The following is a 22,186-nucleotide window of genomic DNA, read 5'->3' on the forward strand; positions in this document are numbered from 1 at the left end:
TGTACAACATGATGTACAACATGATGTACAATGTGATGTACAACATGATGTAAAACATGATGTATTACCTTGTGTTGTTCTTGCTTGCTTACTGTAAATCGCTCTGGATTAAGAGCATCTGCTCAATGCCAGAGTTGTAAATTATAACCTTACAGAATACATTTCCAAAACAACATTGTCTAATTCCAATAATTCAATAAGATTTAATTCAATTATCCTTTATTTCAGACCCAGGGGAGATCCATATCAGAAATAAAAACGGAACAATCCAATGAAAATACATTTTGAGCAGTGCAGCCGCTCCAATGGACAGCCCTGTCTGTCTGTCTGTCTGTCTGTCTGTCTGTCTGTCGACATCACCATACGTCATCATTATGATTATAGGCACTGCTCACTTCACACAAGTGTGATTTAAAAAAACAAAAAAAACAATGTAGCCTCGACCATGACCCAAACATGAACCAAAATTAACATTTTCAAAAGTTACATAATCTACTGTATATACATTATAGAAAAATACAAAAAAATACAAAACAAACAACTAAAGGAGACATCCTTTAGTTGTATCTGGTCCTTTAGGGTAGGTTGAAAACAGCTAGTCTCATTCCTTCATTCTGATTGGCTGGTTTCCGTTTAGTAAAAAAACAAAAGAAGACTATAATCAACTCCTTAGATCAGTTTATATCAATCACAGGTGTGAGAAAAAGAAATAAAACATGAATTGAAGAATGTCGACATAAAAGGTCTCTAACTTCACCTAAAGCTCCCTGGAGATTATACTTGTGACCTTTGAACCCAAACTCCAAAGATCAGGTACATTTCCTTATAGTAATATTAATATGGTCATAGAATCAAGAAGGTTTATTTGTCATTATTACACGGCTTGGTTGAATGCTTGATTCTGATTGGTCAATCGCCGAATTCAGCTGTGTGTTATTGCTTTGTGTCCGTGATACGTCACTGACAAGTCATGATTATGGTTTAAGGCACTTTTAAAAACAAGACGAGACTTCCCACTTCATAAACGAAACTAATATGAAGCATCTAGTAGAGAAATGGTCAACGTGTGGTCATACTTGGAAGCTGTACGGTCTCGCTGTCTCAGATGAATTTGAGGACGAGTGTCTTGGTCAGGGTGTTACGGCTTTCTGGCATTTGTATGTTCGTCTGTGTTCTGCCCACCTCCCGGTTCACGGCCGTCAGGACGCTGAGAATGTCTTCTCCGCTGTCAGGAAACAGTGGAGTAGAACAGGTCGACATTTAGGACATTTCACAGATGTGTATTTCACCAGACGGCTTGTGGCCTTTGTGGTTAGAGTGTCCGCCCTGAAACTGTGGCTCACCGATCCAAGACATGGGGTTAAATGCGGAGAACCGATTTCACTGGAGGAAACAAACCTACCTTCTATGATGTCACTGAGCATCATGAAGGTACTGAAAGACCCGCCCACCTCTGACATCAGCAACATTATGATGTCACTGAGAATCATGAAGGTACTGAAAGACCCGCCCACGTCAGACATCATTATGTCACTGAGCATCATGAAGGTACTGAAAGACCCGCCCACCTCAGACATCAGTAACATTATGATGTCACTGAGCACAAAGATGGTTTATGTATGAAGATGGGCCAACTTCATTGGAGCCACTAGAGGCGAAATGGTACACAAAGCCTACAAATGTTCTCCTAAATATAGTAGGCGTGGTTTGCTTCTCCCCGACCTCCACCCTCCCCCCCTGACAACAACACTGTTTCCACACTCAGTCTAGTAGGTGGCGGTAATGCACCATTTAGGTTTGCCAACCGCCATGAAACCTGATAGAAGAAGAAGACAACAACACTGACAAGTCATTTAACAAAGTACATTGAAAACAACTGACAAGGTGTACTTTTGAAATAGTTGTTTTAGTTTCTCGAAGTCCTCCAACAATATAAATTCATGATTTGGATCTATCTCTCCCTAATAGAGTTGTAGAATGGACAATAAAAAACGAAATGCTTTTCATTTTCAATTTCCTTTAGATCACACACTACATAATCTATCCTCCTCAACCGTGCCTGCATATCTGCCTGTCTCAATATGCAAACCAAGTATGCCAGCTCTAATTTGGGCACATAAGGATAATTTCTAATCGTTTTATGTCCATTCATTTCACATTTTAATATTCACATATTATCATCTTAAATATGGGGTCAGAGCCCCCTATGTGTTGTCCGTGAAATTGCAGATGGACAGAGAGAGGCTTCCAGACTCATCTCAAATCTCGCGAGAGTTTGTTGCTGGGATAAAGAAATGTCATTAACAAAGTAGATTTTCTCCTGATTTGTCTCGCTAAAAGAAGCCATTTTACTATGAATATCTTGTAAATATTGTGTGCCTTGTGATGATTTGGTCCAGTATTTAGTTCAGTGACCATGGAGTTAAGGAATGGTTCAGAAGCTGTGTTCACGTTCACTCTCCCATTGGAAATGAATAGACTCCAACATTCTTCCTGTCTCCTAATAATGTTACCGCCCACCTCACGCAGATACAGGAAGTAAAGCAAAGTTGGCCTCTCTTGCTAATTCTCCTCTTGGCTGAGCATCATGAAGGTACTGAAAGACCCGCCCACCTCAGACATCAGCAACATTATGATGTCACTGAGCATCATGAAGGTACTGAAAGACCCGCCCACCTCAGACATCAGCAACAGTATGATGTCACTGAGCATCATGAAGGTACTGAAAGACCCGCCCACCTCAGACATCAGTAACATTATGATGTCACTGAGCATCATGAAGGTACTGAAAGACCCGCCCACCTCAGACATCAGTAACATTATGATGTCACTGAGCATCATGAAGGTACTGAAAGACCCGCCCACCTCAGACATCAGCAACATTATGATGTCACTGAGCATCATGAAGGTACTGAAAGACCCGCCCACCTCAGACATCAGCAACATTATGATGTCACTGAGCATCATGAAGGTACTGAAAGACCCGCCCACCTCAGACATCAGCAACAGTATGATGTCACTGAGCATCATGAAGGTACTGAAAGACCCGCCCACCTCAACAACGACATCAACAACATTATGATGTCACTGAGCATCATGAAGGTACTGAAAGACCCGCCCACCTCAGACATCAGCAACATTATGATGTCACTGAGCATCATGAAGGCACTGAAAGACCCGCCCACCTCAGACATCAGTAACATTATGATGTCACTGAGCATCATGAAGGTACTGAAAGACCCGCCCACCTCAGACATCAGCAACATTATGATGTCACTGAGCATCATGAAGGTACTGAAAGACCCGCCCACCTCAGACATCAGCAACATTATGAAAACTACAAATATATAATTGGCCGGGTGAAATTCACCCCTGATTAGTGTTCATGACATTTATTTTGTCTTAGTGAATAAATCATGTCCCCTTTGACATGTTATGTAGATGTTGTATTGCATTTTGTAAATGTAAAACTTTGAATTACTGTATTGATTTTATCACTGGATTGATAAAATAATCTATTGGTACTCTCCTCCCATTGGCTTATTTTGTAAACAAAATAAATAAATGGGATATCCCTTTAATTCTTTTGAAAACGGTAAATGAAATAAAATCTCATTATCAGTCACCAGAAAAAAGGACGCAGGTATTTTCTGTTACAATGGGATTATATAGAAGGGGGCGGGGCAGCTAAAATTAATATCAAATATCTAAATACTGAATCGAGCAACTTAAAAACTGTCTGTGGTGTTCACATAAGCCTGAGTAGACGATGAAATTACCAAAAGTTTTTTTTAAGTGAAATATCCAGTTAAGAACTAAGAACAGAAACATGTATTGTTTTTGATCCACTGATCAGTGAAAGCTCCGTCTCACCTGACTGCTGCTCTTTCAAGCTGTCTGCACAGCTCCTGGATGTAGATGGAACCATTCTTAATGTTCCGGAATGCTTTGCAATCCTCCACGGTCGACATGCCCATCAGGAAGTCTGCGTCGTCTGGAACCATTTCCTGGTGTAACGAGACAGAGTCTTCCTGTAGTGTGTCGTCCTGTCCCCCGCTGGGTGTCGGGGGTGGCAGCAACACCCCCTGCTGGGAGTCGCTCCCCTGGCACGCCTGGATGAAGAACAGCTTGGGCTTCCCTGCCAAGGTGGGTGCGTTCCTGCTTCTGAAGGGCTCCATCAGTTTTTTGAGCAACACCTCCTTACCATCCGAACCCAACACGCATCCCTTGTTGCCGTGAGACAGCACACACACCACCTGATGTCAGAGAGGCAGAATCAATGTGTGGAAACAGGCCAATGCACAGTAAAATACTGACACCTGTGGAGAAGAACACCTCATACCAAAGCATCTGCCTCCCTGAAATCCTGTCCTCCCAGTTCTTTCAACACACGACGGATGTCATTCGCTGTCTGGTTGGTGCGTACCTCCACCTCAAAGCCCAGCTTGGAGAACACCTTTCTCAGTTCCTCTGTGTGACACCATGAGGAGAGAGAGAGAGAGAGAGAGAGAGAGAGAGAGAGGGAGGAGATAGATCGCGTTTTTATATATCATCAAAGCATGTGAAATATAGACAAATGTAGACTTTGATCAAAGGCCTTTATTGACTGACTATCAGTAACTAATTAGATCTGATCACTAAAGCAAAGGCCTTTATTGACTGACTATCAGTAACTAATTAGATCTGATTACTAAAGCAAGGGTACAAACCCTCGTCTTTCAGAGTTCCTGGTCGATCGCTCGGCTTCCCAGAGAATATCTCGTTGTTGATGATCAGACACGTCCCACGTGGGTTATGGGTCAGTATGTAGAATTCAGTCTGCAGGATATACACACGCACACACGCACCCACACACGCACACACACGCACCCACACACGCACACACACGCACCCACACGCACCCACACACGCACACACACGCACCCACACACGCACACACACGCACCCACACACGCACACACACGCACCCACACACGCACACACACGCACCCACACGCACCCACACACGCACACACACGCACCCACACACGCACACACACGCACCCACACACGCACACGCACCCACACGCACACACACGCACCCACACGCACCCACACACGCACCCACACACGCACCCACACGCACCCACACACGCACCCACACGCACCCACACGCACCCACACACACGCACCCACACACGCACACACACGCACCCACACACGCACACACACGCACCCACACACGCACACACACGCACGCACAGACGCACACTATCTGTATGAAATGTGATATTCCATCCTCACTTCTACACGTCAGACACTGTTTAATTCAAGGTAGTTCACAGGGCACACATTTCCTAAACTAAACTTTCCAGATCAAATCGCTGAATTACAATATTGTCGTACCCTATTTTGTTTCTCAACTCATATTATTACCATGTCTTTGTTAACGGCTTCTATTTATATTTCTTATCTCTCTACTCTCATCTGTACCCGTCTTGTGTTTTACACTTACTGCTAGACATCTGAATTCCCCCACAGGGATTAATACATTATCTTATCATTCTTCAGCAGTAAATGTTTTATTTATTTTCAGTCTTTCAAACAGTGTCATGTTTGTCTCATGTCCCACCTTGAAGTGTCCTCTGTTCCTCGTCACCATGTCTTCTGTTTTCTCCATCAGCTGTGTTACCTCTGAAATGTCCCACTTGACACCATGTAGAACATGGTACCTGTAGCCACATTTCTCCAGGATCCTCCTCAGAGGTTCTCCTTCAGACTCGATGTACTCCTCAACACGTCTCCCTCCCAGCCAGTATCCCCACATGAACAGAACCAGAGCGTGTCTCCAGACTGTGTCCCCCAGCAGCTCCATGTGTTCCTCCACTGATCTCCTGTCAGCTTCACAGAATCTGGACTCGACATCGACCGTCACCAGGACAGCGTGGGGTCCAGGAGAACACAGAGTCACACCGTGTAGAAGGACGTCTTTGGTCTTCTGGGATGGAGGTGTAGTCGACCAGTCTGGACACATCACCACACTCACTGTTCTGTCAGCAACTCGTCTCTGTTGTCTGACACATTCTGTCAGTTTAGGCTGGGTTTTAAACTCCTGGAATATGAGGTTTACTGTATGTTAGTCATAATAATAGTAATAATAATAATAATAATAATAATGAGGTTTACTGTATGTTAGTCTTAATTAATAATCACTATCGGAATAGAGATACTATATGTAATTAAACAGAATAGCTAACAGTGACAGTTAGCTAATACAGATCACAGAAAAATGTACTTGTTAAATGGTTTGATAATTATTACTTCTACTACACTTAAAGAAATGGCCAAAACGTTTAGTCATAAGGGGTAAATCTGTGAGAAAGGCTCTGAAGGGTGTAATGCCCTATTTCATGTTTTGGCTTTTCGAAAATAGCAGATCATCATCTACAAGCTCACAATGTGTCCCTATAAGTGACAGGTTGTGAGCAATATAGTGACGGGGGGGGGGGGGGGGGGGGGGTATGTAAAATGATTAGGACACCAGGGTGGAAGTGGTTCAACATTCATGACAGCAGATACTTTCACATTATCATCATAAAACATTTATATTAAATGTCTTTAGTGTTTACTGTGAGATCATTCATTATAACATCTCATTCAGATCATAATTATTACTCACCTTCCATAGAGTTTCTGTAAACACATCCTGCTGCAGAATACGGTTTCCAGCTGTGTCCCTGTCAGCCTGCTTCCCTCCAGCCAACACCAACCTGACATCTGATAGACTCTGACGTTCTCCTGACACACACACACACACACACACACACACACACACACACACACACACACACACACACACACACACACACACACACACACACACACACACACACACACACACACACACACACACACACACACACACACACACACACACACACAGCGCAGCACAAAGTGACTATTAATGACTAACCAACGTATAACATATGGAACATGTTGCAGTGGGACCTCCTGGAACCCCCTCAAGGACCCCTGGGGGTCCCCGGACCCCACTTTGAGAACCACTGGTGTAAAGTAACTAAGTACATTTACTCAGGTGATGTACTTAGTGAGTACACATGTGAGGTAGTTTTACTTTACCATTTTGATACGTCATAATTCTACTCCACTACATCTCAGAGGGAAATATTATACTTTTACTTCACTACAGTTATTATTTTACAGTTTTAGTTACTGGTTACTTTGTTCAAAAATAGCCGATCTACAAGCTCTCAACGTGTTGCGATGTGACACATTGTGCTACTTAACACTGGTGAAATTCAGCGTTATATGAATTTAGAGTTATATGAATTATTAATAACATTAATTCATTAACATTGAGAATACAAACCAAAAATCAATACAATATTTACATAAATACTTTATGAGTTGCTGCTTTACTGATGTTTATTCTCTCAGTTCCTCTAATTTTAGATGTAGTCAGACAGACAGACAGACAGACAGACAGACAGACAGACAGACAGACTACCTTCAGGCAGAGTGTTCAGAGCGGTCAGTTTCCTGGTCAGTGTCTGGACACGTTCCTCCATCTTCCTCTTCCTCGCTGACCTCTTCTCACAAACGTCTCCATCAACTTCACAGTGTCCACCTGTGTTTCCTGACAACATCTCATCTATCTTCTCCAGAAGCTGTGTGACCTGACTGACATCTCTCTTCTTGTTGTTGAAGACATGGTACCTGTTCCCACATCGTTCAACAAGCCAGCGGAGGTCTTCTCCTTCAGCCTCAATGTGCTGCTCAATGCTTCGTTCTCCCAGACGGTCTCCATAGGTGAACAGAACTATAGAGTTACTCCAGAGGCTCTGTGGCAGAAGGCTCATGTGTTCCTCTAATGCTACTCTCTGTGCTTTGGTGAATGCTTCACGAAGAGGAACGGCCAGAAGAACAGCATGTGGTCCAGGAGGACAGAGACACACACTGTCCTGGATCTCCAGTCTGTCCATCTCTGAGGTGTCCTGTAGTGGACGGTTGTAGTACCAGCCTGGTGAGTCCACCACTGTCACATGTCTCCCTGCTACGCTGCCCTGTCTCACCTCACACTGCACTGACCTCAGTTCAGTTTGAAAACCACCTCCTGTCAGAATGGTGTCTCCTGCTGAACTCTTCCCAGACTCCCACCTTCCCAACACCACAATCCTGAGGTCGGTCCGTCCTGTCAGAGAAAACATTGTTTACTTTCACTTTGTTTAACAACATCTTCAACGTTTTTGTTTTTGTTTTAAAAGCTAAAATAGCCGATCTACAAGCTCATATTGCTTCTCAACATGACACATTGTGAGCTTGTAAATCAGCTGTTTTCACATTTGTCACATTACAAAATACATTGTTGCTGTTATATAACGACCTGCTTCACACTACAGTAGTGAAAATAGAAGATCTACAATTTTATTTGTTGGTGAAATGTTATTGTTAAAAAAAAGTTCGCCAAAAAAATGAAGATAGCTGATCTACAAGCTCACAATGCGTCCCATTGCAACGCGTTGTGAACTTGTAGATCGGCTATTTTCGCTATTTGTCATAATGATGAAGTATAAAGTGCTTAACCACATTAACCCTATTCTGGGGAAATAGCTGATCTACAAGCTCACAACGTGTCATGTTGCACCGTGTTGTGAGCTTGTAGATCGGCTATTCACCTTTATATGTTTTTATAATAATTTTTTCCTCAACAAAACCAGTGATTCAGACCCCCCAAAATAATTAAATTGAACTGGGGACCCCCAAAATAATCATATTGAACTGGGGACCCCCAAAATAATCATATTTCAACTGGGGACCCCCCAAAATAATCATATTGAACTGGGGGACCCCCCAAAAAAATCATATTTCAACTGGGGACCCCCCAAAATAATCATATTTCAATGGGGACCCCCCAACATAATCATATTTGAACTGGGGATCCAACACGAGGCGAGTTGTGAGCTTGTAGATCTTCTATTTTCACTATTTTGGGAAACTTTTAGATTTTAGCATGTTTAACCCTTGAACACCTGAGAACGATTCTACAAATTCCTTCTAACCAGTAGTTGTCAAAACATGTTTTAAACTGTGTCAGGGACCCCCATCTGAAGATGTATAGTGCCAGGGACCCCCATCTGAAGATGTATAGTGACAGGGACCCCCATCTGAAGATGTATAGTGCCAGGGACACCCATCTGAAGATGTATAGTGCCAGGGACCCCCATCTGAAGATGTATAGTGACAGGGACCCCCATCTGAAGATGTTTAGTGACAGGGACCCCCATCTGAAGATGTATAGTGCCAGGGACACCCATCTGAAGATGTATAGTGCCAGGGACCCCCATCTGAAGATGTATAGTGACAGGGACCCCCATCTGAAGATGTTTAGTGACAGGGACCCCCATCTGAAGATGTTTAGTGACAGGGACCCCCATCTGAAGATGTATAGTGCCAGGGACCCCCATCTGAAGATGTTTAGTGACAGGGACCCCCATCTGAAGATGTATAGTGCCAGGGACCCCCATCTGAAGATGTTTAGTGACAGGGACCCCCATCTGAAGATGTATAGTGCCAGGGACCCCCATCTGAAGATGTTTAGTGACAGGGACCCCCATCTGAAGATGTATAGTGCCAGGGACCCCCATCTGAAGATGTTTAGTGACAGGGACCCCCATCTGAAGATGTATAGTGCCAGGGACCCCCATCTGAAGATGTTTAGTGACAGGGACCCCCATCTGAAGATGTATAGTGCCAGGGACCCCCATCTGAAGATGTTTAGTGACAGGGACCCCCATCTGAAGATGTATAGTGCCAGGGACCCCCATCTGAAGATGTTTAGTGACAGGGACCCCCATCTGAAGATGTATAGTGCCAGGGACCCCCATCTGAAGATGTTTAGTGACAGGGACCCCCATCTGAAGATGTATAGTGCCAGGGACCCCCATCTGAAGATGTATAGTGCCAGGGACCCCCATCTGAAGATGTATAGTGCCAGGGACCCCCATCTGAAGATGTTTAGTGCCAGGGACCCCCAGGAGGGAACATTTGAGTTAAAAAATAAATAATAATAATATGTTTCCAACACTTTCACGATTGTTAAAAATAACTGATCTACAGGCTTGCAGCGCGGCACAAAGTGACGGGCTTGTAGATCAGATTTTTTGAATAGCCAACACTAAAATGACACAGATGCTCTCCTGGTTTTAAAGGGTTAAACCACTGTTTCCAAACAACGGGTCCAAAATAAATCTATTTATTTTTAATGAAACAACAAACAAACTGTACAGTCTCCTCCAGAAACATGCAATTTAGAATAAATAGCCAATTGTAACTGAAGCAAAGTAAACAAAACAACACTTACCAATGTGTTTTGGAGGTCCAGTTGGTTGTTTCTGGGCGTGTGTCCTCCTTTGTTCTGCTCTTCTTCTGATAGTTCTCTCCTTCTCCTTCAGTTCCTCTGAGACGTGTTCTTCTGTCTCATAGTGACCACCATTACTCTGGACAATCTGATCTACCTTCTGCAGCAGCTCTGTGACCTGACCACCATCTCCTCTGTCACTGATGTCAAGGACATGGAAGCGACCTTCACATTTCTCTGTGAGATATATTAAATCAGAGTAAGATCTAATGAGATCAGGTCTCATGTTGTTTTTATCAGCTACAGTGAACACCACAATAGCGTGTTTCCACACTGTGTCACTGAGGAGGAATCTCACATGTTCCTCTGCTGACATCCCTGTTCCTACATATGGGGGGTCCAATCTGACCACTAGGACAAAGGCATGTGGTCCTGGAGGACACAGACTCACACTCCGTTGGATTTCTAACTGGGTCAGTTTTGGGGTCAGATCTAGGGGTAGATCAGAACTCCATCCTGGAGTGTCGACCACACTGACCTGTCTCCCTGACACTAACTCTTGTCTCATGACACTCTGAGATGTGAATGTGTTTGTTCTAAAAGCCTCTCTGCCCAGGATGATGTTTCCTACTGAACTCTTTCCACTGGGTTCAAATCCATGTCTTCCCCCGATCAGAACAATGCTCAGTTCTGACGGAACGCTGTTCTTCCCTGGTTGGAAAAATAAACAATGTTGATAAAGATCACAGATGAGACTTTTTTTTAATAACACACACACACACACACACACACACACACACACACACACACACACACACACACACACACACACACACACACACACACACACACACACACACACACACACACACACACACACACACACAGTTTCACCTGCTGAAGAGCTGCTGGTCTGAATCCCTCTCTGTTGTTTCCTCCATTCTGAGCCAACGTCACGTTTCCACATTGTAGCGAACTGGAAACACCTATAATAATAATCATCATTAATATATATATTAATGACATTAATAAACCATACAGTATCATTATAACCTCTATTTAAACTCAGAGAACAACGAGGGACAGCCGTGGTAAGAATACAATAGAAACACAGCAGTCACCAATAAATCACTAATTATAAATAAAGCTTGAATCAGTAATGACAGCTCAACTAAAACACAAGATAAATAAAGCATGAATCCGTAATGACAGCTCAACTAAAACACAAGATAAATAAAGCATGAATCAGTAATGACAGCTCAACTAAAACACAAGATAAATAAAGCATGAATCCTTAATGACAGCTCAACTAAAACACAAGATAAATAAAGCATGAATCCGTAATGACAGCTCAACTAAAACACAAGATAAATAAAGCATGAATCCGTAATGACAGCTCAACTAAAACACAAGATAAATAAAGCATGAATCAGTAATGACAGCTCAACTAAAACACAAGATAAATGCATAAAAACAGTTACAATGTTGAAGATAAGAGTAGGACAAACAACACATTGACCAGAACTGACCTAATTTACAATTTATGCATTTATCAGATGCTCTTAATCCAGAGTGATTTACAGTAAACAAGAACAACACATGGTAATACATCACATACATAGAAATAGAACAATAGAACAACACATCGTAATACATCACATACATAGAAATAGAACAATAGAACAACACATCGTAATACATCACATACATAGAAATAGAACAATAGAACAACACATCGTAATACATCACATACATAGAAATAGAACAATAGAACAACCCATGGTAATACATCAAATACATAGAAATAGAACAATAGAACAACACATCGTAATTAGGGCCGGGACTTTAACGCGTTAATTGAGATTAATTAACTACAGAAAAATGAACGCGTTAAAAAAATTAACGCATTTTAATCGCACTATTTTTTTCACCGCGGAACGTTGTCACTGGACAGTTTTCAGATGGACCGGCGCACCACCCAGTTCACCGAGTGAAGTGTCCGTTGTTACAGGGAGTGGAAACCACCCCCTTTTAGAATGGTATGCCCCAGCAGCATTGGGGGAACAATAACACCACCAGACAGTTCACCAGACCGGGGGAAGCCGCTGAGATCACTTTGCTTGTCCCCGTGGATTGGAAATAGGATTTAAAAGGCTATCCGATGATAGCGTGGATTACAGCACAGTTGTGTGCAATTATTCAATAAAGAATTCGCATATCACCGAAGACCGCACCTCGTCAAGCCTCCAGTATCGGCTCGATGCGAAACATGTTGCACCGAGCCTAGCCTGGAAGCTAACGTCAACAACAGTAGCTCTGGTCCTTAGTGTAGTTAGGACTCAGGAGGAGTTCTATGGTACTTCATTTGATCCTTTCCCCTCACACCCACGGAAGTGCAGGCTGTGCAGCCCCTCGTTTTTAGCACAACAAAATATGTGAAAGCCTACTTTCCTCCTAACACTATGGATCAGAGCTAACGTTATTCCAACTACCAGTAGCAATTCAAGGACCCGACCAGATGACATGGTTTCTAACTAAACGGTTATGGCCAAATAAAATGTAAAATCTGTTAATGGCTGTTACTGTATGTCCACGGAAGAAACACAGAGGTGCTTTGTTATGGTCATGTCACTTTGCTGCACCAAGCCCCCCCCAACCCTGTGGAATGCATTCCCCAAACACTCAGAGACATGCCCCCACCCCATTTCATCTATTTAATTCCTTAGTGTTTTTCCTCTAATAAAGTTGTTTTTGATTTATCATGTCCCCCTTGTAAAGCATTTTTGTGTACTCAGAAAAGCTTTATATAAATTATTACATTTGAGATATTATTATAATTTATTACCCCTATTATTACTACAAAAACAATGTTTTATTGCTTAAACTTATGTATTCACTATTCATTGATTCACTAGTATACCAAAATCCATTTGAAAAAATAGCTTTCTCACTGTTCTCGGGTCAAATAATGATATGCGATTAAAATGCGATTAATCGAGATTAATTAACTACAAAGCCTCTGATTAATTAGATTAAAATTTTTAATCGAGTCCCAGCTCTAATCGTAATACATCACATACATAGAAATAGAACAATAGAACAACACATGGTAATACATCACATACATAGAAATAGAACAATAGAACAACACATCGTAATACATCACATACATAGAAATAGAACAATAGAACAACACATCGTAATACATCACATACATAGAAATAGAACAATAGAACAACCCATGGTAATACATCAAATACATAGAAATAGAACAATAGAACAACACATGGTAATACATCACATACATAGAAATAGAACAATAGAACAACACATCGTAATACATCACATACATATAAATAGTCATCATGGATTCTACGTAAGCTAAGAACCTAACAGTGGAATATCTATATAATGAAATTATGCGTATACTAAATAGTGCTATGTCTACATCTATCTAAGTTACATAAGTTGAACCTCAGAGAAGTGATTTATAAACAATAGTAGAAAAACAACACATTGTCCAGAACTGAGCTAATGATGTCATAGAAGTGATGTATAAACATTTTGTGAAGCTTGTTCCAGACACACATGTATGTATGTGTGAGACTTTGGCCTGACGGGGGCGCCAGAGACAAGGTGATGAGCATTCATTATGGAACCTGCTCAGCAGTGGTGGAAAGTATACATGTACTCAATAACTGCATTTACTGTAAGTACAATTTTGAGGTATTTGTATTTTCAATTTCCAATAATGTTACTTCTACTCCACTACATCTCAGAGGCAGATATTGTACTTTGACTCCACTACAATTATTAGAAACCTCTAGTCTACTTTACTTAGTAGATTCTGATTATTACTACAAGAAGAATGAAATGAAATGATTACTATATTTACCCAGGGTATCTGGGCTAAGCTCAAGAACTTGTTTACAGCCAGGCCCTGCTCATAGAACATTTCATGGTAGTGGTTCAATGCCTTGTTCAAGGGCACTTCAGCGGTGGTAATTTTAACGTGTCGGACCGCTGATTCGAACTGGCGACCTTCCGGTATCAAGACCGCTCCGCAAACCGTTCGGCCACCGCTGCCACTCCCACGTCAGCCCTATATATACATTTCGTCCATTTGAAAATAGCAGATCTACAAGCTCACAATGCGGCACCGTGGCATTGTGAGCTTGTAGATCATTGTGAGCTTGTAGATCATTGTGAGCTTGTAGATCCGCTAGAGTTTCAAAAGATGAACTTGTGGGATATCCTGCATAATGAGTACTTTCTACTTTTGGTACGTTTTCACCAAAACGTACATTTTTAATTCCAGACTTAGGGGCGACTCACACGGTCGCAACAGATTGCTGTATGCTTGTTGTATGAGATGTATAGCTGATGCAAGCTCGCAATGCATTTCCAATGGGAGTCACATGGTTTGACACAACATTTGTGTTGTATGAGGGGGAGGGGCGCAGTCGAAACACAGCCGAAAGCCATACAACAGCTTGTAGTCCAAAATGTTGTATCAAACCATGTGACTTCCATTGGAAATGCATTGGGGCGGCCATGACACTTACAACATTCATACAACAAGCATGCATCAATGTTGTATGCTAGATCGAAAGGTGTGAGTCGCCCCTTAGTAGTTCCACAAGGCGGTATTGGTACTTTTACTTAAGTAAAACATGTGAGTACTTTTTCCACCACTGGTGTTCAGTAAGTTTTATACCAATCCATTCACTCTTATCCATAAGTGGACATTTTAGACTTCCATGTTTTGGACCAGAACAAACTAAACAGCAAACATTGACAATATCAACATTCCTGCACTCAGTCTGCTGGATTGAGAGCTGTTAGTTTATATTGTTTTAATTCATTTCGTCAGTTCATATGATGTGGAGACACAGTTTATTTTATTTATGTTTTATTTTGTTTTTCATCAGTGTAATGTTAGTGCAGACAATAGACATATAGCGTGATGGGTAGTCTGATGCTCCGGTACAGTTTGACACACTAGCAGAGTGAACAGTTCATAACTGGATGTCTTAACTTCATGTTAAATCACTATGGATTAAGAGCGTCTGCTAAAAGCCTACATTGTAAATTGGATGACAGTACAGTACAGTACAGTACAGTACAGTACAGTACAGTACAGTACAGTACAGTACAGTACAGTACAGTACAGTACAGTACAGTACAGTACAGTACAGTACAGTACAGTAAACTGTACATCAGGGCTGCCCCACACTTTGACTTGAGACACACTTTCAAAATGACCAGCTCAGCAAGATCTACACACCGAAAAATAATAGTGCTGCACGATAATGAAATTATGACCGATAACCGATTTGCAGGGTCATACCTGCCGATACCGATTCTGACCGATTCCGATATTCTACAGAGGACCACAATGGAAACAAGCCTATAGGCCCTGTAAGGGCTTCTTGGCCCAAAGCCTGATAATAAAGTATTCTATCAATAAATAAATAGCATGTACTCTGTGTCTGTTCTCACAACTGACTATACTGAATGAGATGAGTACACACATTACATGTAGAATCATTTTTTAATGTTTTTGTTGGTGAAAACCGATTAAATAATCTGTATTATTTTGAGACCGATCCGATACCGATATGGCCGATTCCGATTATGTTACGGATTAACCCATTCAGGCCTGACGTCGAAATTTAAAAAAAAAAGTTTTCTAAATCATGACAATTTTCTGAAAGATTTGAGGCACATTTTAACGATTTTTCAAAAATAGCAGACCTACAAGTTTGTAGATCTGCTATTTTTCAATAGCCAAAGTTTAACATAACGCTTAACTTTATTAGTAGCTTGCTGAGTAGTATTACAAAAAATTTTAGTCTTTTTTATGTCCAATATATTTGTATTTAGTTAAAATGACTTTTCAGGATCCCAATTAAAAATAACAAAACATTATTCAGGATTTCAAGTCAAATATAGCAAATTGCTACGACATGCATGCAATGTGGTCCTCTGGAGTGAGTATGGAAATATAATGGCTCTCTCCATCGTCAAAGTGGCCCACCCCTGCCATAATCCTGGGTGCTACACTTACTCTGACCACCTGGGGAGGCAGCGGACTGACCTCATGCTTCCTTCTATGCATGAGGAGTCCAAGCTGCTTCTTTTCACCTGACAGGGGGGAGTTTCCCTGGTTGGACGTAGCGCGTGGAAGGAACACGTTATTCCGACCAGTTCATTTCCCCTTTGTGAGGGTACCTACCCTAGGGGACACGGGGAGAACATGTGAGGGTACCTACCCTAGGGGACACGGGGAGAACATGTGAGGGTACCTACCCTAGGGGACACAGGGAGAACATGTGAGGGTACCTACCCTAGGGGACACGGGGAGAACATGTGAGGGTACCTACCCTAGGGGACACGGGGAGAACATGTGAGGGTACCTACCCTAGGGGACACGGGGAGAACATGTGAGGGTACCTACCCTAGGGGACACGGGGAGAACATGTGAGGGTACCTACCCTAGGGGACACGGGGAGAACATGTGAGGGTACCTACCCTAGGGGACACAGGGAGAACATGTGAGGGTACCTACCCTAGGGGACACGGGGAGAACATGTGAGGGTACCTACCCTAGGGGACACGGGGAGAACATGTGAGGGTACCTACCCTAGGGGACACGGGGAGAACATGTGAGGGTACCTACCCTAGGGGACACGGGGAGAACATGTGAGGGTATCTACCCTAGGGGACACGGGGAGAACATGTGAGGGTACCTACCCTAGGGGACACGGGGAGAACATGTGAGGGTACCTACCCTAGGGGACACGGGGAGAACATGTGAGGGTATCTACCCTAGGGGACACGGGGAGAACATGTGAGGGTACCTACCCTAGGGGACACGGGGAGAACAATGAGGGTACCTACCCTATAGGGGACACGGGGAGAACATGTGAGGGTACCTACCCTAGGCGGGGACACAGGGAGCACATGTGAGGGTACCGTATCGAATCATGTGGACCAGACCCATTGCAAGATGCTGTACTCTGTCGTCAACCCTAAGCCCATTCCAGCCTGTCAAAGTGTGCAGGGGTGAGGTGGGTTCGGGGAGTGAGGCCAAGTAGTAGCCTGACCAGTTTGTTTTGGGAAGTCTGGAGCCTTGTTTTAAGGGCCTTTGAGGTGCTGTGGTACCAGGAGGAAGAGAAACCTTGTACGAGGGCTCCTGTTAGGGTCTTCAAGGTGTTTTTGTTGACCAGTGAGGAGATCCTGTAAAGGAATCTTGTTCTTTGGTTGACTTTTTTTGATGACGTTGGTGGCCATTTTAATCACCGGGAAGATTTGCCTCCAGGATGGAACCTAGGTAGGTAATTTAATCTTTTCGTGTGATAATATTGCCACGCACTCTAATCAAGACGCGATCAGCCTAGCTGAGATTACTATTTGATCCAAATAGAATGGATTCAGTTTTTCCCAGGTGTAAAGATGGTTTGTTATCAGCGAGCCAGGTGGAGATTCTATCTCCCTTTTGGGCAGCCCTGTAATGCACATCCACCATTTACTATAATCTATAAAACTTAATTTAATGGCATTAGTAATGATTAGTAATGATTGACAGGTGTCACTCAGAGTGTTACCTTATTAAAGTGTTGTAGAAATGAGTCCAGACGGTAAACGTCACTCCTCCACCGTCAGGTCAATCCTGTCAATCAAGAGGAAAGTGTCAATCATTCATGTGGATAAAAGTACACAACTGATGATGTCACTGATGATGTCACTCACAACACGTCATTGTTGCTGTAAATGGTACACACACACACACACACACACACACACACACACACACACACACACACACACACACACACACACACACACACACACACACACACACACACACACACACACACACACACACACACACACACACACACACGTGACCAGACGTCCCCCTTTGCGTGGGAAAGTCCCTCATTTCCAAGACTTTTCAGGCGTCCCTTCAAATTGAGACCCTGTCCCACATTGTGACTGACAGGCATCAGTGTTCACATTGAGACCCTGTCTGTCCCACATTGTGACTGACAGGCATCAGTGTTAGCATTGAGACCCTGTCTGTCCCACATTGTGACTGACAGGCATCAGTGTTCACATTGAGACCCTGTCTGTCCCACATTGTGACTGACAGGCATCAGTGTTCAAATTGAGACCCTGTCTGTCCCACATTGTGACTGAAAGGCATCAGTGTTCAAATTGAGACCCTGTCCCACATTGTGACTGACAGGCATCAGTGTTCAAATTGAGACCCTGTCTGTCCCACATTGTGACTGACAGGCATCAGTGTTCAAATTGAGACCCTGTCCCACATTGTGACTGACAGGCATCAGTGTTCACATTGAGACCCTGTCTGTCCCACATTGTGACTGACAGGCATCAGTGTTCACATTGAGACCCTGTCTGTCCCACATTGTGACTGACAGGCATCAGTGTTCACATTGAGACCCTGTCTGTCCCACATTGTGACTGACAGGCATCAGTGTTCACATTGAGACCCTGTCTGTCCCACATTGTGACTGACAGGCATCAGTGTTCACATTGGGCATGCAATGTGGTCCTCTGGAGTGAGTATGGAAATATAATGGCTCTCTCCATCGTCAAAGTGGCCCACCCCTGCCATAATCCTGGGTGCTACACTTACTCTGACCACCTGGGGGGGCCGCGGACTGACCTCATGCTTCCTTCTATGCATGAGGAGTCCAAGCTGCTTCTTTTCACCTGACAGGGGGGAGTTTCCCTAGTTGGACGTAGCGCGTGGAAGGAACACGTTATTCCGACCAGTTCATTTCCCCTTTGTGAGGGTACCTACCCTAGGGGACACGGGGAGAACATGTGAGGGTATCTACCCTAGGGGACACGGGGAGAACATGTGAGGGTATCTACCCTAGGGGACACGGGGAGAACATGTGAGGGTACCTACCCTAGGGGACACGGGGAGAACATGTGAGGGTACCTATCCTAGGGGACACGGGGAGAACATGTGAGGGTACCTACCCTAGGGGACACGGGGAGAACATGTGAGGGTATCTACCCTAGGGGACACGGGGAGAACATGTGAGGGTACCTACCCTAGGCGGGGACACAGGGAGCTGTACTCTGTCGTCAACCCTAAGCCCATTCCAGCCTGTCAAAGTGTGCAGGGGTGAGGTGGGTTCGGGGAGTGAGGCCAAGTAGTAGCCTGACCAGTTTGTTTTGGGAAGTCTGGAGCCTTGTTTTAAGGGCCTTTGAGGTGCTGTGGTACCAGGAGGAAGAGAAACCTTGTACGAGGGCTCCTGTTAGGGTCTTCAAGGTGTTTTTGTTGACCAGTGAGGAGATCCTGTAAAGGAATCTTGTTCTTTGGTTGACTTTTTTTGATGACGTTGGTGGCCATTTTAATCACCGGGAAGATTTGCCTCCAGGATGGAACCTAGGTAGGTAATTTAATCTTTTCGTGTGATAATATTGCCACGCACTCTAATCAAGACGCGATCAGCCTAGCTGAGATTACTATTTGATCCAAATAGAATGGATTCAGTTTTTCCCAGGTGTAAAGATGGTTTGTTATCAGCGAGCCAGGTGGAGATTATATCTCCCTTTTGGGCAGCCCTGTAATGCACATCCACCATTTACTATAATCTATAAAACTTAATTTAATGGCATTAGTAATGATTAGTAATGATTGACAGGTGTCACTCAGAGTGTTACCTTATTAAAGTGTTGTAGAAATGAGTCCAGACGGTAAACGTCACTCCTCCACCGTCAGGTCAATCCTGTCAATCAAGAGGAAAGTGTCAATCATTCATGTGGATAAAAGTACACAACTGATGATGTCACTGATGATGTCACTCACAACACGTCATTGTTGCTGTAAATGGTACACACACACACACACACACACACACACACACACACACACACACACACACACACACACACACACACACACACACACACACACACACACACACACACACACACACACACACACACACACACACACACACACACACACACGTGACCAGACGTCCCCCTTTGCGTGGGAAAGTCCCTCATTTCCAAGACTTTTCAGGCGTCCCTTCAAATTGAGACCCTGTCCCACATTGTGACTGACAGGTATCAGTGTTCACATTGAGACCCTGTCTGTCCCACATTGTGACTGACAGGCATCAGTGTTCACATTGAGACCCTGTCTGTCCCACATTGTGATTGACAGGCATCAGTGTTCACATTGAGACCCTGTCTGTCCCACATTGTGACTGACAGGCATCAGTGTTCAAATTGAGACCCTGTCTGTCCCACATTGTGACTGAGAGGCATCAGTGTTCAAATTGAGACCCTGTCCCACATTGTGACTGACAGGCATCAGTGTTCAAATTGAGACCCTGTCTGTCCCACATTGTGACTGACAGGCATCAGTGTTCAAATTGAGACCCTGTCCCACATTGTGACTGACAGGCATCAGTGTTCACATTGAGACCCTGTCCCACTTTGTGACTGACAGGCATCAGTGTTCAAATTGAGACCCTGTCCCACATTGTGACTGACAGGCATCAGTGTTCACATTGAGACCCTGTCTGTCCCACATTGTGACTGACAGGCATCAGTGTTCACATTGAGACCCTGTCCCACATTGTGACTGACAGGCATCAGTGTTCACATTGAGACCCTGTCCCACATTGTGACTGACAGGCATCAGTGTTCACATTGAGACCCTGTCTGTCCCACATTGTGACTGACAGGCATCAGTGTTCACATTGAGACCCTGTCTGTCCCACATTGTGACTGACAGGCATCAGTGTTCACATTGAGACCCTGTCTGTCCCACATTGTGACTGACAGGCATCAGGATTCACATTGGGCATGCAATGTGGTCCTCTGGAGTGAGTATGGAAATATAATGGCTCTCTCCATCGTCAAAGTGGCCCACCCCTGCCATAATCCTGGGTGCTACACTTACTCTGACCACCTGGGGGGGCAGCGGACTGACCTCATGCTTCCTTCTATGCATGAGGAGTCCAAGCTGCTTCTTTTCACCTGACAGGGGGGAGTTTCCCTAGTTGGACGTAGCGCGTGGAAGGAACACGTTATTCCGACCAGTTCATTTCCCCTTTGTGAGGGTACCTACCCTAGGGGACACGGGGAGAACATGTGAGGGTATCTACCCTAGGGGACACGGGGAGAACATGTGAGGGTATCTACCCTAGGGGACACGGGGAGAACATGTGAGGGTACCTACCCTAGGGGACACGGGGAGAACATGTGAGGGTACCTACCCTAGGGGACACGGGGAGAACATGTGAGGGTACCTACCCTAGGGGACACGGGGAGAACATGTGAGGGTACCTACCCTAGGGGACACGGGGAGAACATGTGAGGGTACCTACCCTAGGGGACACGGGGAGAACATGTGAGGGTATCTACCCTAGGGGACACGGGGAGAACATGTGAGGGTACCTACCCTAGGGGACACGGGGAGAACATGTGAGGGTACCTACCCTAGGCGGGGACACAGGGAGCACATGTGAGGGTACCGTATCGAATCATGTGGACCAGACCCATTGCAAGATGCTGTACTCTGTCGTCAACCCTAAGCCCATTCCAGCCTGTCAAAGTGTGCAGGGGTGAGGTGGGTTCGGGGAGTGAGGCCAAGTAGTAGCCTGACCAGTTTGTTTTGGGAAGTCTGGAGCCTTGTTTTAAGGGCCTTTGAGGTGCTGTGGTACCAGGAGGAAGAGAAACCTTGTACGAGGGCTCCTGTTAGGGTCTTCAAGGTGTTTTTGTTGACCAGTGAGGAGATCCTGTAAAGGAATCTTGTTCTTTGGTTGA

At 44.1% G+C, this 22,186-nt stretch overlaps 2 protein-coding genes across 2 annotated transcripts in view; both read right to left on the reverse strand.

The window, feature by feature from the left end:
• Window positions 1-606: 606 nt before the first annotated feature.
• LOC306919220 (uncharacterized protein) overlaps window positions 607-22,186 on the reverse strand; it is a 49,751-nt gene continuing 28,171 nt past the window's right edge. The window contains exons 6-9 of the mRNA XM_079532040.1: window positions 4,710-4,818; window positions 4,343-4,470; window positions 3,874-4,256; window positions 607-1,225 (exon numbers count right to left, since the gene is read on the reverse strand). Of these exons, the coding sequence (XP_079388166.1) occupies window positions 1,102-1,225; window positions 3,874-4,256; window positions 4,343-4,470; window positions 4,710-4,818 (744 nt within the window). The 3' untranslated portion in view covers window positions 607-1,101. The remainder of the gene's footprint in view (window positions 1,226-3,873; window positions 4,257-4,342; window positions 4,471-4,709; window positions 4,819-22,186) is intronic.
• Window positions 5,280-10,733, reverse strand: LOC306919217 (GTPase IMAP family member 8-like; the record flags this gene model as incomplete). The annotated part of the gene is made up of 4 exons (XM_079532037.1): window positions 5,280-5,285; window positions 5,612-6,003; window positions 7,508-8,191; window positions 10,361-10,733. The coding sequence occupies 4 exons, from the start codon at window positions 10,731-10,733 to the stop codon at window positions 5,280-5,282; spliced, it is 1,455 nt and encodes a 484-aa protein (XP_079388163.1).

Source organism: Electrona antarctica (assembly GCF_951216825.1).
Source record: "Electrona antarctica genome assembly, contig: scaffold_213, whole genome shotgun sequence".
NCBI classification, from domain to species: Eukaryota; Metazoa; Chordata; class Actinopteri; order Myctophiformes; family Myctophidae; genus Electrona; species Electrona antarctica.